Source organism: Protomyctophum parallelum (genome assembly GCF_964188405.1).
Source record: "Protomyctophum parallelum genome assembly, chromosome: 15".
NCBI lineage: Eukaryota > Metazoa > Chordata > Actinopteri > Myctophiformes > Myctophidae > Protomyctophum > Protomyctophum parallelum.
The window spans coordinates 12,943,506-12,969,292 of record NC_139710.1 but is presented as its reverse complement, the minus strand read 5'-3'; the positions used below and the strand labels follow the sequence as shown (position 1 = coordinate 12,969,292).

Sequence of the window (25,787 nt, the reverse complement as noted above, 5' to 3'; positions counted from 1 at the left end):
CACATGTCTTAATGACTGTTGGTATAGGGCGTTCCACATTTTGGTGGCATAGGAGCAAAAATAATTTAGTCCCTTGTTTGTGCCGAATCTGGGTTGTACATGGTTTGTTGCACTCCCTCTGGTGTTGTGGGTGTGGACTTTGTTTACATTAAGGAAGTATCTAGACAGGTACATGTGTATGTGTGTATGTGTGTGTGTGTGTGTGTGTGTGTGTGTGTGTGTGTGTGTGTGTGTGTGTGTGTGTGTGTGTGTGTGTGTGTGTGTGTGTGTGTGTGTGAGAGAGAGAGATATGTAGAAGGGGGGAGCAAAGCCATCGGCAGCGACAAAGGTCCAAAAAACTATGAAAAGATTGTTGTTTATCAACAAAGGTTATTTTATTAAATACTTAACATATATTTTGTTAATATAACAAAAGATTGTTTAAGAGAAGGATGTGCATTATCATTTCTCTTCACCCACAAGATTTCCGGATATCAAACAGCTGTAGCATACAGCTACATTTCAAATGAAAACAATATTTTGTCCCCCTAGTCTCGCGTAGCCAGATCTCCGGCAAACATCTAGATTCGGTGGAGGGGCTTGAACTGGGTGGAAGCAATTTGGAAAGATAACAGCACTACCAATGAAAATACTTTAGGGCAGTCCTTCATATTAGGACAGAATAAGGAATGGGTTTCAAAGCACTGGGGCCCCTTTTCCACCGGTTGGTTCCCAATGGGAACCGGTTCAGTTCTTTTTGGTTCTTAGTCCATGAGCCAGAGCTTAATTCTGAATTGAGTGTGCAAAACCATATATTAGATTGTTATCATCATGAAACTTCCCCAATTGAGTACTTACACGAAGACAATGATTCATTGTATTACATTTTTAAATATGCAAAAGGAGCATTATGTATGAAAATATGCAAAATAATTGAAAATATGAAAAAAGAACTGAACCGGTTCCCATTGGGAACCAACCGGTGGAAAGGGGATCTAGGTGTAGATTTGTTGCCAGGCGTTTTTGTAGATGTTCTTGCCCCTAGATTGAATAGATAGCATCATATGTATTAGCAGACGGATATCTCGATACGTGTGGCAATACAATACTACCCACCCATCTATATGGTCTAATAAAAAATAATGTTACAATTACAAATATGCCCTTAAATTAAAGTGGTTCTAATCCAGTCGCAGTATAGTCACCCGACACCCACAATATCCCTGAGATGTCAAATCCAACAGTCAATATGTTCGCTTCAATCGATTGTCACTTAGTCTTTCATATCCTCTTCTGTTTTGGCACTCAGATACATTATCTTATAATAATACAGTATGGTCCCCACTCCTTTGGGAGTAGGGACCATTTGCACATGCACATAACTCTGCTTTTAACCCATCCTATTAGGAGCAGTGTGCAAGTGCTAGTAATGCAGCACCGGGGGCAGTTATGGGTCAAGTGTCTTGCTCAGGGACACTTGGACACATAGACCAGGGCTGGTGGATGACCCAGGGACCTTCTGTTTCTCAGGTGGCCTCATTCAGCGATGGCCGTCCTTATTATTTCTTGAGACATCATCCTTTCTTCTTCTCAACTTCTACCACTGACTGACCCTTTACTTTTTACTTTTTGAAACAAGAATATCTTATCTCATCTTTGTCTTTCAAACATCATCAAATATGCCAGTCCGGGTTTTTTTTGATTGATTGATTGATTTTGATTGAAATATTTATTAACAGTTTGCAGAATTACAGTGCATTTCAAGCACAAACTCAATACAAAGACTGTTAACTGAGAGTGGACGACCCAATTAAGCATTACACTTGTTTAGAGGGTCCACCATGTTCAGACACTTCTATATAGTCAAAGAACAGAACAGGAATTCATCATAAAGAAGGGTGCAGTAGGAGATTTCTCAGGTCCTCACGTGTACCTGAGAAAGAGATGCATACAGACGTAGTCTTTAAGAAATTCAATGCTCATTCTGTGTTGCGATTTTTATTTATTTATTATTATTATTTTTGTATATGAGAGAGTGCTAAATGAGTGAACCTGAACATACCGTTTGGCAGGGGAACCGCTGAGGTTTTCTTCACCACTGTAGTTCACAGGCTGGGTGCCCTGCAGCAGAGCTGTATTCTGCTCCCTCTCTTCTCGCTCCCTCCAAGAACACTGGGCTGCTGACACAGGCACACACAGCTTCTCCATTATTCAATTAATAATAAAAAATTATCGTTAGAATAATCGCTAAAAGGTTCATCGATAGTTGCAGCACTTAGTACTTATATTACACATTTACTTTCTGTGCCAAAAGCAACATGAGTTACTCCCGCATTACTTAAAACATACAGATACTTAAAGGACCAATTTTCTTCTACTCTCATAGGAGGGCTGTGGGCAGTTCAGAAACCGTCTTCCAGTGACATCATCGATGGGGATTACAAGCTAAGAAAAACTGCAGGCTTTCTAGTCCTGAAATGGAAGCCATCGTTCTCACGATAATGAAAATCTAAACATTTTTGTAAAAAAGATATTGTTTAAAAATAATCTGCCTAATGATGATGTCACTGGAAGACGGTTTCTGAACTGCCCACAGCCCTCCTATGAGACACGGACTGAGTAGAAAAAAATCGTGCCATTTTATCATGATTATTAGTGAGGACCTGTTATATGAAGATAGGTTGAAAAGTGTGTCCTTTAAAACATACAGATACTTAAAACATACAGATACTTAAAACATACAGATACTTAAAACATACAGATCCAACACGCATATAACCTGACTCCGCCAGATGGGGTGGTATCGAGTTCACAAGTTCACAAGTGAAATAAATGTGAAGCAAGCCTCCTCCATCTGACGGCGTCAGAAAACACCATAATTATCCTCACTGATTACACACTGCACTGTACATAAAAAAAAACTGAGCACAGTTGCTATGAATACATTTGTTTTCTACTGTAGTAGAGAGGCCCTGGATGAAACCTTGTAAGAACGGAGCTCTTTTTCCAAGAGTTAAGTGGTATATTACCCCTGTGGGAGACCTGGGGCTGTATTCAACCTGCCATGCTGGTGCAATGGAAGAGGAATTTGTAAGAGGTGGTGATGAATTCAAAGGGCAGTGAATGAGCCAAAGTAACCCAATCTGAGATATTGTAAGACTTAGCATCCCTTGGGCAGTAGGGCCACACACACACACACACACACACACACACACACACACACACACACACACACACACACACACACACACACACACACACACACACACACACACACACACACACACACACACACACACACACACACACACACACGTTACCATTCGAATTGACCTCTGTGGAAGGGCAGTCGTTCTTTAACTGGGAGTAACCATTTTTGGTACGGCCTACACGTCCCTGATGTCCATATCGCTCCCTCCAGCCCTGAAACACAAACACACGCACGCACAATTGAATACACTAGTGAATCTATACACAGTCACATTCTACAGAGAAAGACATATTTATTTGTATTATATTTATCATTATATATATTATATAATTTATTTAAGTTGAAAATGTTTGGTAAACGTTACTCAAAGGTTAAAAATTATAACAAATTGTTCTAACCCATTTACGATTCTCGCCATCCTCTGTCCTCTGTTGTTTTCTTCTCTCTACACAGAGAAGCACACATAGTTATTATTACATGTTAATGAACTGATGGCCTCTGAAATGTATTGCAAATAAATCAAGTGACCAGAATAAAGGAACAATGAATGAATAACCTCTTCTGATCAGTTCCCTGCCCTCATCAACTAGATCAGAGGTCAAGTCATCATCTGTGATATACTGATGGAAGCCCAGGAGGTTCAAACAGCGTGAGCCAAGGCTAGACACACAAAAAAAACACTGTTACACATATTGTTACATTGTGTTAAAGCTGAAATCCAGAACTTATTGTAACAATCAATCTGTATGGTAAAGTGTGTTAATACAATATAATACAGTAGATCTGCAGTGGTTGGTGGTGGTTTCCCTTACTCTTGCGTTGAGACATTTCAGTATCCGGTGTCAGTTACTACTGCCTAAAAGCTCAAAAGCACACAATATCTCCCCTGACCAAGTGGGAATTCCTTATATTATGATCTTATTTATCTGTGTTTTTACAGGATGTCATGTCAGTAGTATTTCTAATACCTAATAGCCTACATATTGGCTGCTGATGTGGGCAGTATTGGGGTTATCTCTTTCAGTGCCATCTTTCTTTCTGGTGCCAGTTTTTCATACCGATATAGAAATCTTTGTAGACCCACAGAATATGTTGTGCTATACCAAAATATGATGCCACATATCTCAAATGAAAGATCTACTACTCTACTTTGCCCAGAAAAAAGAAGTGAGTCGTTCTGAAGTTGAATAAAGTTTGGTTTCATAAAAACGGCCATCTTGGAAACAAACAGCTGAGAAAACTGCGTTTTAGTGTGAGGTACTTTCTCACTCAGAATTCTCACTAAAGAATTTTATTTTTAATTTCAGTGATATCACACAGTACTTGTTCTCAAAAAAAAAAAAAAAAAAAAAGAAATTAATAAAATAAATAATTTCCAATCCGGCCCTGGAAAATACAGGGGCCCCCTGGCCCCAGGCCCATGCCTAGGGGGGCCAAGTACCCAATCTGGCCCTGGAAAAAAATATCATTTTGGGAGAGAGTTGGTGTACCACCCTGTGGCACCAACTGGCACTGCATACTGACTGTTACAACACACATGCACACACACGCATACACGCGCGCGCACGCACGAACAACACGTGAATGCGCTATGGACGGGAGGCACAATAATGGATTGGATCATATAGCCTACTTTTCTTCTTTTTTTACTAATTCAACCAGTTCACACAGGTAGGTGAACTGGCGTGAAGTGAACTATGTGTGTGTATCCCTGTTGTTTTTTGAAAAGACTTGGATTCATGTTTGGCAAGAAGGTTTCAAATTACACACAGTGAGTGTCTTGAGAAAATATCGGCCCTCTCACACACACACACACACACACACACACACGGGAGAAAACTTGTGTTGTTTCTGCTTGAGTTTCGATTGCCCCCCCCCCCCCCCCCCCCCCGCGGGAGTCCCCGGGCGTATCTGGTCCGTTTCGGACGGGGGGGATCTCGACTGGCGAGCCGTTCTCAATCATAGAGCTAGTGTCGATTGTCGAGTGAGGCTGGGTTTGTTTTGCTTCCCCTGTCCACAGCCCTCTATCAAATTTGGTTTGTTGTATTTTTGTTGGGTGGAAACGGCAGCGATTTCGTTTCAATTTACCCCCCCCCCCCACACACACACACACGCACACGGGGGGGGGGGGTGTTTGGGAAGAAGGTGTGTGTGTGTGTCTCACTAATCGTTCTCTTCATTTTGAGCGATGCCGGGGTGTGCTCCCCGTCGCACACACACACACACACACACACACGCCTTCTTCCCAGGCATGGAGGACACCCCCCCCCCCCCCCGTGTGTGTGTGTGTGTGTGTAGGATTTTTGTATGCTTTCAGCCTGTTCTTGTGAGTTGTGACAGGGAACACAAAGGCTCACTCGTCTGTCTCTCTCGCGCTCTCTAAAACCAACCTGTTTCAGGTGCTTTTCCTATACCACCAACAACAAGGGGGCGGCAGAAAAGCAACCATTTGGGGGTGTTTTTTTTAGCACGTGATTTCAGAGTGTTCCTACCATATATGCGAGTTAAAGTCGCAGTCACAAGTTGCGCAACAGTCCCATCTATTGAAATCCAATTAAAATTGATAAAAGACGTCTTGACGGGCATGGCTACCAGTGCATAGTTGGATTAAAGACCCCCCAGGTTGGCAGAGGGTGTGTAGAGCCCAGGATCACATTAGATAATTGACACAGTTGTGAAAAATGGGTTACAAAGTCGTGGGATAAAAATTATAAGAAGATAAAAAGACGGGATAACGTCCCTGGCACTTAAACTGTTTTAACCTCCTTCCAGGAAATGCATAAAGCACGTTGCAGTAACCTGAGCGAGTTGAGCCTCCCCAGATGTAGGCCATGGAGGGAATTTCCAGGGGACCTTCTTCTCTTGCAGGTGTCACTGGGGACACTTTTATCCAGAATAGAGACATTGTGTTGAAGACATGCACATTGGTCACATGGATGGTGTCCTTGGTGGAATTCAAAAAAGTATAAACTGTCCCATCACTACGGCAGCACCATATCCCTCTGGTCCTTTGATTTTGTCCACTGTGTAGTGTAACATGTCTCTGTCTGTCTACGTCTCCCTCCCTGCCAGTATGTCTATCTGTCTCCGTGTGTCTCACCACTAGTGATCAATGTAAGAAGTACTTAGACAGATGATTAGATAATAAAAAGTGCATTTTACAACCTTGCTCGATCAGAGAGGCAAGCTCTATTCACATTCAAGACCTATTTTCAATATATGACAGCTAAACTATGAGCTCTAGACAGGTGCTATGCCTGCATTATATTGTTATACAGTTATTTTACTGTTTTATTGTTGTATATTTGTTCTAAACTAAAATTATATTGCTGTACTATGATATTCATCTTCTGTGTATTCAGACACATGTACAAATGAAACGAAATGGACCTGTTAAACTACACTGAAAGGAATGTTAGACTGACTGACCTGCAGTATGTGGCCAAACAGAGCAGCAATATCATCATGGGGTAGTAGATGTAGAAACCATCGGATATGAAGGACAGCAGACTCATGGAGCCCATGATCTGACAGAGAGAGAAAAGAATCATGGGAGATGTAGTTTCCTGATCAATCTTGTCTACACAGAAGATGGTACACAGTAAAATCCTGTGTTCATTTAACTCTGAGTTACAAATAAATCTGAGTAATAAATAATAAATATAAAATAAATAAATTAACACTGAGGATCATTTTACTGTAGTGGGGGGAGGTTGCGTGAGATTGTGTGTGTGTGTGTGTGTGTGTGTGTGTGTGTGTGTGTGTGTGTGACTGTGTGTGTGTGTGTGTGTGTGTGTGTGTGTGTGTGTGTGTGTGTGTGTGTGTGTGTGTGTGTGACTGTGTGTGTGTGTGTGTGTGTGTGTGTGTGTGTGTGTGTGTGTGTGTGTGTGTTTGTGTGTGTGTGTGTGTGTGTGTGTGATTGTGATGTCATTAGTAATAGTCACCCACTGAGGTATAGGAGGTCTGGATTCTGTCTTGGTGTGAAATAGCTGAGTCCATGTGGATCAGACCCAGGAAGTTAAGACACAAAGGAGGGGTCAAACGGCAAAACAACCTGAGGTAGAAGAAAAAGCATAGCAGGTTTAAACTTAAAGCAATTAAATATTGGAAAAAGTTTGAGTTGTGTAGTTAGTTACCTTACCGTGATGTAACTTCAAATATTGGTGAGATGTCTTCAGTAGTTGCTTAATAGATTTAAAAAATAATTTAATATCAGCTTCTGAGATCCGTTATTTTTGCTGGATGTTATTATTATATATTATTGGGGTTTTTCCTTTTTTATATATTTTGGGGGCTTTTTTGTCTGGGAGTTACATGCAGCAAATGTTTGGAAATCAAACATATGACTCGCTGTCGGGCTGCATTAGAGCCTAAAGTAATAACTTAATTGCTTAACCGCTAGTCCAGCAGCGCTCCAGATCGTCACCTATTACGACATCAATCATCTAATTTAACTCCTCAAAACTGTCTCAGTAATAGTATCCTACTGCTTGATGCAGTATCACTAGCAAACTTAAAAACAGTTGGTTTTTTAATTTCTGAATCATTATGCCCCATTACATCCTAAAATAAAAAATAAAATAAAAATGACTTAGACTCACATCCCACTGAACTGCAAGCTGTAAGCATCAGTCTGATGGTGTGGCACCAGGTAATAGTAGTTGAATACTCTGATTCTGAAGACAGTAGAGTACACACACACACAAAGGAAGAAGATGCTGACGAAGCACGCCATCTGATGGGGAGGAAACACCACAACAGCCATAAAGAGGTGGCAAGTGTATGTTAAAGACAAAAGTCGATCTCAAAACAGGTACCATGCCCATATTTTGTTATTACACAATTATTTTGAAGTTTATGATGCAATAGCCTAGGTACACAGGCATTTGTTTTTTGTTTAGTGATGTAATGAATCATTTTACATCTGGCTTTGGTTTGGTTTGGATCCAGAAAACAGCAACAGAACAGATCGGCTCCATTACAGAAAGTATAACAAGATCCGTGTAACTAGAGTAGAACCTGCGCTGCTGCGCAGGGCTGAAAATGATTAAGGTAGCCATGCACTTCAGCTTTTGGACCGCACCCATGAAGAACAGCCCTTTGTGGTTCTGCCTGTCATCTCCTACTGCTTGTTTGTGATCCCTAATGTCAGCAACACGTCAAATGTGTCTTCCTCTTTCTTTCTTTTTTTAAATTTATAGTCCCACGATTTTGTAACCCATTTTTCACCCCTGTGTCAATCATCCTGTGATGTGATCCTGGGCTCTACACACCTTCCGCCCACCTAGGGAGAGCAACGGACTTAACTCATGCTTCCTTCATGCTTGAGTGTCCAAGTTGCTCCTTTACACCTGACAGGGGGGAGTTTCCCTGGTTGGACGTAGCGCGTGGAAGGAGCACGTTATTCCAACCAGTTCCTTTCCCCTCCATCAGGCGTCCCGGCTGGCCAGGGGGAGGCAGTTTAGAGACCAGGATTACTGCATGTTTTTGTGAGGGTACCTACCCTAGGGGACAGGGGGAGAACATGCAAACTCCACACAGAAAGGCCCTTTTGCCAACCCCGCCTTCGGGTATGGGCACTGATGACGCGGAGGAGGAAACACGCCGCCAGCACCCACAGCGCCCCGAGCGGGAATCGAACCCAGGACCTTCTAGCTGTGAGGCGACAGCACTACCAACTGTGCCACCGTGCCCCTGTCTTCCTCTTTCTAAAATATCTGTTGTCTGCCTGTGTGTCCAGAGATAAGCTCGCAAAACGCTGGACTGATCAGCGTCAGACTTTGTATGTACACCGGCAATAGGCCCAAACGTATCTCACACACTTTCTCATGTTTTATGCTTTCTGAAATATGTGTGTGTGTGTGTGTGTGTGTATGTTTGCGTGTGCGTGTGCATGTGTGCGTGTGTGTGTGTGTGTGTGTGTGTGTGTGTGTGTGTGTGTGTGTGTGTGCGCTCGCGCATGCGTGTCTGTGTTTATACGTGTGTCTCAGTTGCCTGTGCCTGTATTTGTGTCCATGTATGAGTTTACCTCAATACAAATATAGTTGTACTGCTTCTCGGCCAGTTGGATGAACACGGCAAAGAGAGACAGGACAGGATGTGTGCTGAAGAAGGTACACTCTGACCACACCACCGCCACGGAGAGGAGACACAGAAACAACGCCAGTAACCTGTAGAACCACTGTCTCAGCACACACTCCCAGTACCACTCTGGGCACGCACGCACAGTCACACACACACACACACACACACACAGTCACACACACACACACACACACACACACACACACACACACACACACACACACACACACACACACACACACACACACACACACACACACACACACACACACACACACACACACACACACACACACACACACACACACACACACACACACACACACAGTTATCAACCCATTCCATCTGTTTGTCTCTGCTTCTCTGACCATTAGCTAAGAAGTGGGTCAATATGGTCACAGGTCAAGGTCGGTGTCAAGTGACGTAAAAATGACAATCTGTCATATCAAAATAGCACTAGGTGGAAATAGCACACCATGCATCTCATAGGCGAAGGTATGCACTGCACAGAGTCTTGTTCTACTTGTTGCTGTGGCTGGATGATGGAACAGATCATGCCCTTGACATTAAGTTTTTGCAAGATTTCTTGCCAGATTTCTGGGTCCATCACTGATTCCAACATTATTTTGGAGAGTCCTAAACCACAGATTCTAGATGTTACGGCCGATACGCTGAACTCACCTACAGTAGAAGTGTAGATAAACCTGTGGAGCCAGCTGTGGTGCTGTTGTGAGCTGAAGCTGTGGATGAACTGGTGGGCTGGGCTGCTCTGGCTCTTGGCCACATCTTCTAGATGAAAGGCCTGGCCCAACAGGATGGACCACTGGACCTGAGTCTGACTCTGCCTTTGCACTGCAGAGATCACCTGAAATAAACGGTAGAATGCTTTTAACCCATTCAAACTGGGAAAGCATCTGTGTCTTTTTATATTTAAAAAGTATTATTATTAATTTTTTATTCAAAAATAGATCTGCAATATTTCTTAAATCATGACAACTTCTTTGAATCTTTGAATATGTATATCTTTTGTTTACTCAAATCTTTGACTCTGGGGGTCCCTGGAACTAAATATTTTGAGATGAATGGTTGTTTTTTTTTGGGTTAACTGATGCATTTGTAACTAGACAGTGCACTTGACAGTGCACATATGTACAGTAAGCAAATGGACCCATACATCCACTTTCAGAGTTTAAGTAATAACATGGGCCAATGTAGTAATTCCAGTGGCTGCATAATACCTAGCTCTGGTCCATAGCCTTACTGCTTCGATTCTGCCCTGCAGTAAGGCTATGGGACTATCAGTTTTAAATCTCAAATCGAAATCAGACCAGCCTCTCCTCTTTTGTGGAAATCTCACGAACGTTTGACCTACTCACCAAAACAAAGACGGGTTGTGTCAATAGAAAGACTACTTTCCTTAGTGGACGCACTCTGAGCCCCCCACCACACGTAAAAACGGTACTTTTTGGCCAGAAAGGGATTTTTTTTCACTGGAGGAAAAATATTCTCTATGAGGCAGTTCTCTGGGCAATATCGGTAGAGGGCGCAGCGGAGTAACTAAAAGTATTTTTTTCCCGGTGGAAACAAAATCCCTTTTTGGCCAAAAAGTACCGTTTATATGTGTGGTGGGGGGCTCAGAGTGCGTCCACTAAGGAAAGTAGTCTTTCTATCGACATAACCCGTCTTTGTATTGGTGAGTAGGTCAAACGTTCGTGAGATTTCCACAAAAGAGGAGAGGCTGGTCTGATTTCGATTTGAGATTTAAAACTGATAGTCCCATAGCCTTACTGCAGGGCAGAATCGAAGCAGTAAGGACCAGAGCTACATAATACCTATAATTTAATTTGTCTGTTTTCCCATTTCTAAAATGACACATATATTTGATATAAATTATAGATACTTGTTTATGAAGCTTCACTAGGCTCCACTTGGATGGAAGAATGTTGCGCTGGTTTTCCCCATCACTGCTGCCCTCACAACTCTCTACATCCCTCCCCATCTGCTCCTGGTACTCAGTGGGACACTGAAATGAAGTGTCAAGGTAAACATTTAATTGAATTTACGTAAATTAACACTCTGGAGCAGGTGATATAGGGATATAGTACAAGCTTGCAAAGTGGTGTTTAAAGGTTTTATTTCCTCACCTTTTTCAAAATGCTGTCGACACACTTCCTGAGAGGGTCGTTGTATTTAACGGTTTTATGGACAGTTGCCACTTCCTGAGAAAACCAATTAATTTTGGTTTGGTTCATTATTTATTTGCTTATTTTGTTGTAATGTATGTACTATGGTTTGACTTCACAGGTTAGTCATATATTGTGAAGGTGAGTTAAAAATAAATACTGATGGCAGCAGTAAAATATTGTAGTTAATGCATGACAGTCCTACAAACACACGTTGCTGTCCTCTCACCTCCATAACATCTGCCAAGTTCTCCTCAGCGTCTACCTTCTCTGTGGTCATCTTGGCTGCCTTGAAATATGTCTTGGCCAGCAGATAAGCATGGCTAGACGAGAGCCAATAGGAACGCGGGATCTCCACCAGGCCATAGCCTAGCAACAGCACAAGCAGGAAGAGGCCCCATGTGTTGGCAGCCGTGATGCCAATGGTCTGAAGCTTCGTCCTAGTCAAATTTAAAACATCAACCGTTCATTGAAGCAAAAGTGTTAAAGTGAACTGGCACAGAACCATTAACCAGATGGAAGACGCCTGCTGGCGGAGTCAGGTTACAGAACCATAGGTTGCAATATGTATTATTTAACCCAGTGGTTCCCAAAGTGGGGTCCACGACGCATAGCCAGGGGGTCCATGAAATAATTCAGAATTGTATTTATTATTTGTTTTTACCAGTGAATTATGGTATGTGTGATATGTGAGTTTACCATAATCACAGTAATCCTTAATTATATTCCATCATTCAAGGGCCTTTGAATAGAAATGTTGTGTTGCGAGGATGAGGGGGTACCTGGAAAATAATCTTCCCCCCATTGCCCCAAGGGGTACCTGGGCCAAAAACGTTTGGGAACCCCTGATTTAACCTTCAATAAATCAGACCTGACAAACAATTTCTTGATGTGTGGCAGGAAGCACTAGTAACCTTGTCTTAACTGTGTCACATGGAAAATGCTGATATACATGCTCACAATATGACATACAGTGTTGTGAGTTTATAGATCTTATTTCATTTAATTTCTTAAAGGTTGGCAATTTATTTATCGTCTTCGCCTCATAACATGCCCAAAATAGGGACACTAGATTCGAAGTGGATATCTCAACTTACAAAATATAAACGTAACACGAAACAAGCACCAGGAAAGACCAAGCCAGCAGATAGGTGATTATAGAGGGCAATTTGAGCTATCCAAAGTAAACCATGAAGGTACTCCACCCATGGCTACGTGACAGTAATGCTGGATTTAGCCATCATAAAAGTCTCACTTGTTTATGTTCATGGTGTTTTCTATTGCACTGTAGCTATTTCTTTACATGGACTGTTGGGAATATTGCTGTATGTATGGTATACTTACCAGGTGAAATTCCACTGTGGGTGACTGGCCACATAGATGAGGAGAGAGATGAAGATGAGGAGGTAGGTGCCATAGTAGATGGCATTTTCTATCAGAGCTGTTTTGATCTTTCCGACGATTGAAAAGGACCCTGAGCGTGCATATGACTGCATGAAGGGCAACAGGAGCCTTTTGTGCACCATTACCACACAAACACCAAAGAGGGATTAAAAGAGAGTATGAGTCAGAATTAAGGTCAATTTACAGTTACACTTCATCGAATGATGTGTAACTGTGTTGCAACACAAAAATCTTTGTTTCTCTTCATTTAGAGTTGCCAATAACTTTCCCATTTACTTTTTTCTCCCAATTTAGTCGTCATGGCAATGATCTTGTCCCATAAGCTTTTCTCCCACAATCACAGCCAGTTGTATTCATAATCATAATAAAGTTGGAAGACAACAACAGCGTATTTTCAACTGAAAATGCATTGGTACATTAAAAAATGCAATACTGTTGGGGGGCACTGACACAATTTTGTCGGTCGACCAAGTATAAATTACCCTTTAATAGATATCTGCCAGAAACTGAAAATTCATCTCTTAAAGAGATATTACACATCCAACTTTGGCTGACTCTAACCCTTGTACTTGTTACCACTGATAGTTTTGATGGTGACTGAGAAACAACCTATTCTGTGAATGTTTGGCATTATTGTAATCTCACCAGGTGAGACACTGGGAAGTCCAGTAGACAACTCTCCAGAACACAGGTAGGACGCCATCTGGGATGTAACTCCATGGCTCTTCACATACCTTCTGTGCACTGAAATACATACACATAAAACAGGCACGCACACACACACACACACATTTACACAGCGATAAATGTCATAATAGTTTACAATTAAGACGCCTGAGGGCGAGGTCGCGTGCAAGCATCCGCCTGGGTGACGGCAGACTACTGGGCGAGCATTGGAGCTTTGGCATGGGGGGTCAGATCAACATATGGAATTAATTCTGTACTGGCCATATATGGAGCGTGTCTTGAGTGTACAGGGTTTGATGAGGTCTGGCCATGAAAAATACTACTATCTGGCAGCGGGGGAAGTGTCTTGAGTGTACAGGGTTTGATATATGGAGTGTGTCTTGAGTGTACAGGGTTTGATGAGGTCAGATCAACATAAGGAATTCATTCTGTATTGGCCATCCATATATGGAGATCTAAGGGTGGCAGCGGGGGCAGTGTCTTGAGTGTACACTACAGTGTACACTCAGATACTGCAATTCTGTATTGGCCATTATATGGAGCATGTCACAAGTTGTGACTGACGGACGGACTGGACTGACTGACTGACATGTTAAATTTAGCGTCACTGACATGTTTTTCATAGTAAACTATAAATTGTTCAAAAGTTATACAGGAGAGATGGAAATCTAATTATTTATTAAACTGCTGGCTCATACCGTACGTGCAGGCTTATCATTCTAGATACATTATAGGTACATTATACATCTCACCTGTTTACCATTACTGTATTATGGCACAGATTTAAGTGATGTAAATGTAATGGGTAGGCCAGGACCCAGGGGTGTTTTTTTAGATCGGTCCAAGGGACATTTTATGAGTCTTACTTCAACAACGTTATAGTACAGTACTGAGGTCGTGGGTTCGAGTCCCAATCGCGACTACATTTGCTGCGTGTGTGCAGCAAAAAGAATAATAAAAGTACTGAGTACAGTATTGCATCCAAGGACCCCCGGAGGGTGACATGATAGCGTCCTTTCTCAATTTAGTGAGTCTCCAAGGATGCAGGCTATTTGCATCACTGTAAAGTTGAAGTATTGAAGTACTGCTGGTCTGTTTGTAAGAAGCTGAACGCTTCAATTCGCTCAACTCTATTTGCTAAAAGTATCGGTTTAATTTCCACATTCCAACACCATTTGTTCTGTCAACACCCTTATCAAACGATCTGTACTACTGTGAATGTAGAGGTGTGAGCTTGTAGATCTGCTATTTTCAAAGAAATCTATCATGAAATCTTTTCAGATGGGAGTCCGTGGCCAAAGCCATTTTAAGTTGCAGGTCCTTGACATGAACATTTTGACAAACTCTGGGTTAGACAGGTGCACCCAAAGCCCTCTGTTGAATAAAACTGTAGACACTACAATAATGTATTTGGCTAGATAGCACAAGTCATAATTGTAGATCTTGAAACTGAAGCATAAATTAATAGAACGTAAAGATCTGTTGCTTTTACCTGAGGGATGGATAAGTAGATGAGGTGGAGTTTGTCCAATTAGTGGGCTTCTCTGCATTGTCTAACTTACATTGGTTGTAGATGGTCTACAAAAAGGAGAGGCGCGCGCGCGCGCACGCACGCACGCACGCACGCACGCACGCACGCACGCACGCACGCACACACGCACACACGCACACACGCACACACACACACACACACACACACACACACACACACACACACACACACACACACACACACACACACACACACACACACACACACACACACACACATTGAGATGTGTAACCAAGAGGCAGGTAGGTTACACAGGTCCACACAGACACAATATATTAACCCCCAGGCTTTTACAATGTACAGGATATGACTGTTAAAGGGATATTTCACCTTCAAAAAAACTTGGTCATTTCATCATCTACTCAGGCTTATGTGAACACCCCAGACAGTTTTTAAGTTGCTTGATTCAGTATTTAGATATTTGATATTCATTTTAGCTTCCCCGCCCCCTTCCTATACGAACGCATTGTAACTTCAAACCCCTCACAAATACGTGAGGGGCCGTGGATTTTCATTTACTGTTTTCATTTATTTTTGAAAATGTGGCGACGGAGGAGACTAAAGAATACAAACTGATATTAAAAATAAATGAAAACAGTAAATGAAAAAGCACGGCCTCCTCACGTATTAGAAGGACCGTATCAGTGAACAGAAATAAGGTTGGGTGTTTTCGATGAATCTATCATGGGGTTTGAATTTATAATGGAGTTTGTATAGGAAGGGGGCGGGGCAGCTAAAATGAATATCAAATGTCTAAACACTGAATCAAGCAACATAAAAAACTGTCTGGGGTGTTCACATAAGAATTAAAAACTGTCTGGGGTGTTCACATAAGAATTAAAAACTGTCTGGGGTGTTCACATAAGCCTGAGTAGATGATGAAATGACCGAAAGTGTTTTTACCGGGGCAAAAGGTTACTTATACAGTACGCACGCGCACCCGCACACACACAGCAAGTAGGTTGAACAGCTTCATACCGAGCTGACATCCAGTGGCAGGATGAAGACAATGAGGAAGCACAGGTACCAGCTGAGCAGAGTGCCAAACAGGACCATGTTTGGCTGCTTGTGGAAGTCTCCATAGCGGTGGAGGAGGTGCAGGGCCAAGAAGAACACTACCACTATCACCACGGCTAGTGCAGCACCACTCATACTGATGACGACAGCAGCACCTGCAGTGTCATACACTCATGACAGCAGACTGGCAAAGACTAAAAAAGAAAGGCATGCACGCACGCACGCACACACACACGCACGCACGCACGCACACACACACCTTGTCATATCTGTCTGTCTATCAGTCCCTTCTAGTACACATAACAGCACTGTCATGGTCACCACTTTCTTAACACGCTGAGGAAGGCTTGACACTGAAATTAAAAAGTACCATGAGGTTTTTTTTTAACAGCCAGTCTTGACTGAGGGGGCTAGACGTCCAGTTGAGGGGGCGACCCCCCTCTCCATGACGCCGGGCCTAATTATGCTGTAATAACCTAATAACTGTTGTTCAAGAGCATAACAAACACCAACCAATAACTCTATGGTACTAAAACAGTTCGTCGTATTTACAGTTTTTCTCAGTTGCTTTGGTGCATTTCTCTGATAAGGTCAGATGTTCAAGTGAAATTCTCAAAACTACTGTTTCACCCAGTCACATGGTAGATGATTTGGCCCATTCATGCAAATGATTATGTGCTGTGCCATTGTTCTCCAAATTACAATACAATACAAATTACAATACAAACAGTAATTGCAAAGCAAATGTGAACCCTCTCCAATCCAATCTCTTGCTATCAGTCTCCCAGACTTTGTGACTTTGTGGACTTTGTGTGTAGCATCTACTTGCAGTGTTTTCAATCAAAACCTTAGTCCTTTACATTAGAAAATACTTAGAGAATAAGTGTTATATTGTTACAGTGACAACATATATTTTGACGATCTTGTTTGTAAATAATGACACAAGTTGTCATTCTGACATGTTATGCTATATCTGCTGCTATTTATACCATATACCATTCTGTATCCTTAGCTCTGATCCATAGCTCTAATGTCGTTGGCCAGAGCTACTGTATCCTATAGTACTGTAGTACTCTTTTAACTGCCTGATACCATTGGAATATCAGACTCGCTTGTATGCTTATATTTCAATCTACTCATTTCAATATCTGACCTATTTTCCTTGTATTCTTCAAAACTTTCCTGAAAACTGCAAATTATGGAAGCTTGTATGGAAGAAAATGTGTATTTAAAGTTGAAATTGAAGTAAGCAAATTTGAAGTAAGCAAATGAGATGAGAAATGTACCAAAGCAGCAACTTGTCTGACTGCTTGTATGATCAAACTATGTGACAACACTCAAACATTAGATAGGCTAGTAGTGAACAAGAGGCCAAGGAAATGTATGGGGGGATATATGGAAATTGAAATGGTTGTTTCATTATATTCCTTTTCATTGCTACTGAGATCAAAACACCCCCCCCCCCCCCACCCCCAATCCCAGACGATGTCTCACATTACGATAGCCGAGTAGGCTATGAGAAAAACACTCATATTAATTAATCCAATGTTGAAATACTATAAAAATAACATATTGGTAGTAGTATCTGGTGTATTACTTACCGTTCTTCTTCGTTCTTCTTCGCTTCTAATACAAGTCTGTCAGCCTGTCAACTATAGGCGCACATTCCGCACAATAACATTTTGTTCCCGAAGCTTGGTAGTGTACTGACACAACCTTTGAAACAATTGCGTAACAGCACACGTGTTTCTTGTAGCTCTATTTTGAATTATGGGTATTGTAGTCCAAATACATTAATCTGGTCTAGTGGGAAGAAGGAGTAGGCTACGCATGCAGCGTACATGGGCTCCGTCTTTTGAGCTAATTTAGAACTTCCTGTCTGAGAGCTAGCTAATTTAAGACATCCGGTTGCCTTCAGAATAAAATAAGGTTATTTAATTAATAATTATTACATTACATTATTAGTATTATTATTACATTACAGTTATTGTAAAGACACACATTATGTTTCTGTGTAAAAATAAGTAATGAAATAACATCAAAAAGTTATCTAAATGGATAAATGCTATTCACTGGAGTGAATATTCTATTATATTCTAAAAACGACTTATAAATCCTAAAGCCTTGTTTATACTTCACTGTGCAACGGTCCTATGCTGGACAATAGCAGATATGCAAACTCACAGCACATCTCATTCAAGACACTGAACTTGCAGATCTGCCATTTTTGAACACACTATAAAGTTAACCATTTATCATGCTGCTCTACGTGGCACTGCATTCTGTGACATTAAACCAAATGGCATTTTCCACTCTATGACACTACTGTTCTACATTTTTGTCTAATAAAATAGGCTATTAATTTAATCAATCAAACTGCATTAACTAACAGAGATACTACTAACCAAGCTATCCATGTCAACATGCTCTATAGGAGTCTCAATAACAGGTATAAGTAACGTTTAATGTTTAGTAATGTTTAATGTAGCAGAAGAGGCCATTCATTGAACAGAGTTTTGCACAATTTTAACATCCCAGATCGATTGAAATATGAATCTACTGTGCTGTGCTACACCATGATATATTAAGAGTACAATAACATTCCATTGTGAATAAAAACCTATTAACCACAGTGTAATGCTAAAGGTTTCATCACAGGGCTGTCTGCTTCATGTAATATCATTAAAAGTGTTGTTGGTGACAGTTATATGAGTTGGAAGCATTAAGACCCATTTTAACCCTCAATGGCTTCTTTTCTGACAAATAACGTTATTGTAAAAAAAAAAAAAAGATTCACGCGTTCATATGTAGCTATTTTGCATTAGAAGCGGATGGGACCAAGGGACCCGGATGTAACGTAAGAGGACTACAATAGATTCGCGGTTAAATCTCGCGGGCGTGGCCTCACACCGGAAGGAAGTGCCGCCGCCCTCAAATACGGAAGAGACGCGTGGAGGTAGGTTTGGTCAGTGTTTGTTTGGAACGTGCCACGTCACCATCTCGGGTCCGTCTTCGGAGCAAGTAAGTGATTAAATGTTATTTAATACTTAACGCTGTTGTTGTTTGTGTGTTCAAACGTCTATCACTTGAAGTTACTTGTTATGATGTTTATATATGATGTTTGTACGAAACTGTAAAACAGTGTTTCAGTAGCCGAATGGTTAGTGTCGAAGGTTTATAAACAACTATGCCCGGCCTCAATGTTTACTAACCGTCGACAGTACCCACTCGACTACCGAAACACGGCTTTAAAGAGTAGTATTTACATATCTAAACACAACAAGTAACTTCAAAAGTGATAACATGTTTGAGCCACGGACCACCATTTCACATTAATAGACTCTCACAATGGTGGTCAGTGGCTCAAATGGGTCTGAGAGACTAGATGGCCTCAAATGGTGGTCCGTGGCTCAAACGCTGAATAAATAATCGACTAGAGGTGAAAATAGTATTGTTTGGTAGGTAAAAGGACAAACGTTCTGTGAAAATTGGCACGAAGCAACAAACATTCTTTGAAATTGGTGGGAAACGATCCCGGGCACTCATGTTAACAAAGCTCAGTCACTAACCACTATGCTACAATCAGCATTATATAATCAAAGGATCAAAAGTAGCAATCTTCTACATTCTCTAATTGTGTAGTTTTTTTGGAAATTAAGCAGATGCTTAACAACAATTGAACTATTGAGAGTGTAAAGATCTACTATTGGGGTCAATTTGGTTACCTAAATTAAATTGCTCTGTATTGTGACAGTAATCATTGCTATAGTGTGTGTTAAGTAACAGTGTTAAATAGCTCTATAGTGTGACAGTAATCATTGCTATAGTGTGTGTTCAGTAACAGTGTTAAATAGCTCTATATTGTGACAGTAATCATTGCTATAGTGTGTGTGTTCAGTAACAGTGTTAAATAGCTCTATATTGTGACAGTAATCATTGCTATAGTGTGTGTGTTCAGTAACAGTGTTAAATAGCTCTATATTGTGACAGTAATCATTGCTATAGTGTGTGTTCAGTAACAGTGTTAAATAGCTCTATAGTGTGACAGTAATCATTGCTATAGTGTGTGTTCAGTAACTTGCAACACAGCAGCCAAGTATATGCAGAACACATATACACGCATTTGACATAACACAAACAACAAGACAATTTACATACATAAAGACATGAAGAAAAGAGCAATTTCCACCGCTTAGATTATCCTGTGGCTACTACAACTCCTGATTAAACCCTTTTCTATTTATTAAAGAGCTGGAGAGACAGGAATATTCCTGTTACTGAACACACACTATAGCAATTATTACTGTCACAATAACTTTGTACTTTTGCTACTGATGTTTGTGTGCAACATTTGAGCTGGTGTCAAGTCACCTTAATTCAAGTGATAGATTATATACAGGGGCATGCCATATGGTCTACCTGCACAGCCTTTGTGATTACTGGTAGATCACGATGTACCTTTTGGGCACCCCTGCAATACAGGATTCCTGTCCAGAATTGTTTTATATTAAATATAGAGGGTTTAAGTGTAGGGTTTGTCATGTTGGTGTTCTCTATAACTTTTCGTCCTGGGCATGACGTTAAACTGTCCAGTGTAACTCCAAGTTACATGGGGTGGGTATGGTTTGAGAGTTTGTGATGCTCAGTTCTTTTTTTGCGTCTCGGTTCCTCAGGTGGAAGCTGCATAGTTGGGTTTTTGATGGGTTGGGTTTCAAGTGGCTGGTTGTTTGTTTAGATATTGAAAAGGAGGGGGGCGAGCGCGCTACCTTGTGGGAGGCCGTTCTTTTCGGCTTTCCATTTACTCCTCTGGTCATTTAACTGAACATAGAAGCGCCTGTTGTTGAGGAGGCTTTTCCTGACCATTGTGCGGTGTTGGACAGTGTCGTAGGCAGCAGAGAGATCTCTGAATGCTGCTCCAGTTATTTGTTTCCCCTCAAACCCATCCTCAATGTGTTGGGTGAGGTTGAGCTCTGTCCAGCACAGGAGCGGCTGGGACGGAAACCAGCTTGGTCTTTAGTCAGCTTGGTATCTATGAGTGGCAACAAGGCGTTGGAGTAGCAGCTTCTCATATAGCCTTGTAGGTGATGCAGAGGGAAATGGGTCGGTAGCTCTTTGTGGATAATGGGTCTATGCCAGGTTTAGGGATTGCAACCACGTTGGCCTTTTCCCAGACAGAAGGGATGGTTTTCTGTGCTATGCATGTGTTCAGCATCCCCACAAGCCAGGTCTTTGCGTTGGGTCCCAGGTGCTGTAACATTTCTGCCAGTATGCCATCAATCCCTGCTGCTTTTCCGGGTTTCAACTTTCCCATTGCAGTTTCAAGTTCTTCTAGGTCGAAGGGTTTGGTTTGAGGGCTGGCTGATTGTGGTTGGTCTGATACCACTGTGCGATGGTATTCTCCTGTGGGTCGGTGGCCGTCTTGGTCACAACTGGTGGCCAACAGTTGTAACCAACACCGCCACCGACCCACATAGAATACCATCGCACAGTGGTATCAGACCAACCACAATCAGCCAGCCCTCAAACCAAACCCTTCGACTTAGAAGAACGTGAAACTGCAATGGGAAAGTTGAAACCCGGAAAAGCAGCAGGGATTGATGGCATACTGGCAGAAATGATACAGCACCTGGGACCTATCGCAAGGACCTGGCTTGTGGGGATGCTGAACACATGCATAGCACAGAAAACCATCCCTTCTGTTTGGAAAAAGGCTGGAGTAGTTGCAATCCCTAAACCTGGCAAAGACCCATTATCCCCGAAGAGCTACCGACCCATTTCCCTCCTCTGCATCACCTACAAGCTCTATGAGAGGCACTACAATTTCTGAACAGACTATATTTACATCAATATGTCTGGGTCCCCACCTACTCACTCAGGGTTGACGTGTCACACCTGCAGTGATGGGAGGGGCACCAAAATGTGGTATTTTGATTGTTTAATGGGGGCACTCCCTTAGTATAAAAGTGTATGTTTTGTGTACACATGACCTGATGAAGATCAAATGGATCGAAACGCTGTCAGTATTTCAACAAAGAACGTCTTTCTTATACCTGTGGTGTGCGGGCTCCATCCAATACCTACACCAGTTGTGATGCAACAGAGTTTGCTGTGACCGTTGTGAATTATGGGTGGTGTGGTTTTTGCCAAGACGGTGGATTGTGGCCCATGCCTTCCTGCTGTTATTTGACATGTTGGTGTTCTCTATATCTTTTCGTCCTGGGCATGACGTTAAACTGTTCCGTTCGAGAGGACCAGCGACCCTCGAATGTAAACGGCCACGAAAGGAAATTATGTGTGTGTGAGGTGTTCTCTATAGGTTGGGTTTCAGGTGGTTGTATTGTAGTAGCTTGACATTTCTTGGAGGGCACTTTCAAGGACAGACTCAATCTTCTGGAAGTCTGCTTGTTGGGTCGTAATGCAGAGGTTGTCGGCGTAGATGAAACGCTGGCATTAGGCATTGGGTAGTGGCTGGTCGTTTGTGTAGATATTGAAAAGGAGGGGGGCGAGCACGCTACCTTGTTGGAGGCCGTTCTTTTGGGCTTTCCATTTACTCCTCTGGTCATTTAACTGGACATAGAAGCGCCTGTTGTTGAGGAGGCTTTTCCTGACCATTGTGCGGTGTTGGACAGTGTCGTAGGCAGCAGAGAGATCTCTGAATGCTGCTCCAGTTATTTGTTTCCCCTCAAACCCATCCTCAATGTGTTGGGTGAGGTTGAGCTCTGTCCAGCACAGGAGCGGCTGGGACGGAAACCAGCTTGGTCTTTAGTCAGCTTGGTATCTATGAGTGGCAACAAGGCGTTGGAGTAGCAGCTTCTCATATAGCCTTGTAGGTGATGCAGAGGGAAATGGGTCGGTAGCTCTTTGTGGATAATGGGTCTTTGCCAGGTTTAGGGATTGCAACCACTTTGGCCTTTTCCCAGACAGAAGGGATGGTTTTCTGTGCTATGCATGTGTTCAGCATGCCCACAAGCCAGGTCTTTGCGTTGGGTCCCAGGTGCTGTAACATTTCTGCCAGTAGGTCATCAATCCCTGCTGCTTTTCCGGGTTTCAACTTTCCCATTGCAGTTTCAAGTTCTTCTAGGTCGAAGGGTTTGGTTTGAGGGCTGGCTGATTGTGGTTGGTCTGATACCACTGTGCGATGGTATTCTCCTGTGGGTCGGTGGCGGTCTTGGTCACAACTGGTGGCCAACAGTTGTAACCAACACCGCCACCGACCCACATAGAATACCATCGCACAGTGGTATCAGACCAACCACAATCAGCCAGCCCTCAAACCAAACCCTTCGACTTAGAAGAACGTGAAACTGCAATGGGAAAGTTGAAACCCGGAAAAGCAGCAGGGATTGATGGCATACTTGCAGAAATGATACAGCACCTGGGACCTATCGCAAGGACCTGGCTTGTGGGGATGCTGAACACATGCATAGCACAGAAAACCATCCCTTCTGTTTGGAAAAAGGCTGGAGTAGTTGCAATCCCTAAACCTGGCAAAGACCCATTATCCCCGAAGAGCTACCGACCCATTTCCCTCCTCTGCATCACGTCTTTCTTATACCTGTGGTGTGCGGGCTCCATCCAATACCTACACCAGTTGTGATGCAACAGAGTTTGCTGTGACCGTTGTGAATTATGGGTGGTGTGGTCTTTGCCAAGACGGTGGATTGTGGCCCATGCCTTCCTGCTGTTATTTGTCATTATGGTGTTCTCTATATCTTTTCGTCCTGGGCATGACGTTAAACTGTTCCGTTCGAGAGGACCGGCGACCCTCGAATGTAAACGGCCACGAAAGGAAACTGTGTGTGTGAGGTGTTCTCTATCATTTCATTCCAGACTTCACTGTCTATCTCCTGTGTTTTCCATTCATCTTGAGCGTTACACAGTCGTCTGATGTGCGGGGGGAGGTGCCGGCTAGCGCATAAAGGCACGGACGGGACGGGTGTTGTCTTGACCCATCCCGTGATGATGCGACAGGTGTCATTTAGGGCTGTGTCGACCAATTTGGTGTGACGTGATCGGCTCCAGCTTGAGCAGGCATACTCTGCTGTAGAGAAAGACAGGGCCATGGCAGTTGCACGGATTGTTTGTGGGTCTGCGCCCCACTTGGGAGTTCACTAGTTTTCACAGGATGTTATTGTGGGTGTTGACCGTGGCTTTTGTGTTCTCCAGGTGTTTTTTTTTGAAGAAGAGTGTCCTGTCCAGTGTAACTCCAAGATACATGGGGTGGGTATGGTTGGAGAGTTTGTGACCATCCCAAGTGACGCTCAGTTATTTTCTCGCGTCTCGGTACCTCAGGTGGAAGCTGCATAGTTGGGTTTGTGTGTCTTTCTTTTTCTGTCTTTCTTTCTTAGGACGGAGATCAAGGTAGACGCCATAGGAAGGCTCAACACTAGCCGATGCCCCTAGAGATCCATCCCAAAGCTTCCCTCAGGGAGCACAGCAAGCCAGCTAGCCAGCAAGCCTGCCCAGTCAGCCAACGCAGCCAGTCAGCTCCGCCAGTCAGCCAGTGTAGAAAGTCAGGCTGCCAAGCCAGAGCATATCGGCCCTTGCAGTCAGCCATTGCAGCCATACCAGCCTTGCTCAGTCAGCTCAGCCAGGCCTCTCTTGAGGCCTGGCTCTCTGTCTGCCTGGCCCGGTCTGCCCTGCCCTGCCTTGCAGCAACAGAACCAGCCTTTCTGGAAAGCCAGCCAGCTCAGAATGCGAGCTGAGCAAGCCAGTGCAGCAGCAAGCCCAGACTAGGTTACCGCAGCCTTACTGTGCAGCCACAGCCACTCAGTCTAGACCAGCAGGAGCTGGCCAGGCTCCAACCCTTGCAGCGCAGCCTTAGGCCGGACAGTCCCCCTGCCTGCACTTTGTTGCCTTCCTGGCCTGTCTGCCTGCCTAGGCGCCTCGGTCTTCCTGTCTGTCTGCCTTGGCCTGCCAGTCTGAAACTGGTTTAGACTAACTGCGTGCTTGCCAGCTGCGCTGGCTTGCTGAGCTCGTATTCTGAGCTGGCTGGCTTGCCAGCAAGGCTGGTTCTGTTGCTGCAAGGCAGGGCGGGGCAGACCGGGCCAGGCAGACAGAGAGCCAGGCCTCGAGAGAGGCCTGGCTGAGCTGACTGAGCAAGGCTGGTATGGCTACAATGGTTGACTGCAAGGGCTGATGTGCGCTGGCTTGGCAGCCTGACTTTCTACACTGGCTGACTGGCGGAGCTGGCTGGCTGCGTTGGCTGACTGGGCGGGCTTGCTGGCTAGCTGGCTTGCTGGACTCCCTGAGGGAAGCTTTGGGATGGATCTCTAGGGGCATCGGCTTGTGTTGAGCCTTCCAACGGCGTCTACCTTGATCTTCGTCCTAAGAAAGAAAGACAGAAAAAGAAACACACACACAAACTCAACTATGCAGCTTCCACATGAGGAAGGCAGGCAGGCACAAGCTGCCTGCGTGCTTGCTTCGCCCTCCAGTTGCTGCTCCAGTTATTTGTTTTCCCTCAAACCCATCCTCAATGTGTTGGGTGAGGTTGAGCTCTGTCCAGCACAGGACGGGACGGAAACCAGCTTGGTCTTTAGTCAGCTTGGTGTCTATGAGTGGTATGAGGCGTTGGAGTAGCAGCCTCTCTTGTAGGTGATGCAGAGGAGGGAAATGGGTCGGTAGCTCTTTGAGGATGATGGGTCTTTGCCAGGTTTGGGGATTGCAA

At 43.3% G+C, this 25,787-nt stretch overlaps 1 protein-coding gene across 4 annotated transcripts; it reads right to left on the bottom strand.

Annotated features, from left to right (window-relative positions):
• Nucleotides 1-308: 308 nt before the first annotated feature.
• On the bottom strand, nucleotides 309-17,833 carry LOC310872826 (G-protein coupled receptor-associated protein LMBRD2B-like). 4 transcript variants are annotated; one of them, XM_083784993.1, is made up of 18 exons: nucleotides 17,719-17,833; nucleotides 16,079-16,311; nucleotides 15,041-15,126; nucleotides 13,507-13,605; nucleotides 12,802-12,969; nucleotides 11,687-11,897; nucleotides 11,419-11,493; nucleotides 11,175-11,297; nucleotides 9,960-10,139; nucleotides 9,219-9,398; nucleotides 7,792-7,925; nucleotides 7,139-7,244; nucleotides 6,620-6,717; nucleotides 3,747-3,850; nucleotides 3,589-3,635; nucleotides 3,300-3,402; nucleotides 2,042-2,159; nucleotides 309-1,912 (listed from the first exon to the last, which is right to left on the bottom strand). In XM_083784993.1, exons 2-18 carry the CDS (start codon nucleotides 16,250-16,252, stop codon nucleotides 1,903-1,905), a joined length of 2,016 nt encoding a protein of 671 aa, XP_083641119.1. In that variant the 5' UTR covers nucleotides 16,253-16,311; nucleotides 17,719-17,833; the 3' UTR covers nucleotides 309-1,902. The 4 variants fall into 4 exon arrangements, with proteins under 4 accessions (XP_083641119.1, XP_083641116.1, XP_083641118.1 ...); XM_083784990.1 differs by having other exon boundaries at nucleotides 310-1,912; nucleotides 9,219-9,400; nucleotides 9,956-10,139; XM_083784992.1 differs by having other exon boundaries at nucleotides 310-1,912; nucleotides 2,042-2,156; nucleotides 9,219-9,400; nucleotides 9,956-10,139.
• Nucleotides 17,834-25,787: the final 7,954 nt, after the last annotated feature.

Excerpts from the sequence above, each read along its gene's own strand:
- LOC310872826 (XM_083784990.1), bottom strand. The coding sequence starts at position 16,252 with ATGAGTGGTGCTGCACTAGCCGTGGTGATAGTGGTAGTGTTCTTCTTG. Across the intron at positions 12,970-13,506 it reads ACTTCCCAGTGTCTCACCTG|GCTCCTGTTGCCCTTCATGC; the intron begins GTGAGATTACAA and ends GGTGCACAAAAG. Across the intron at positions 2,160-3,299 it reads CACAGAGGTCAATTCGAATG|CAGCCCAGTGTTCTTGGAGG; the intron begins GTAACGTGTGTG and ends TGCCTGTGTCAG.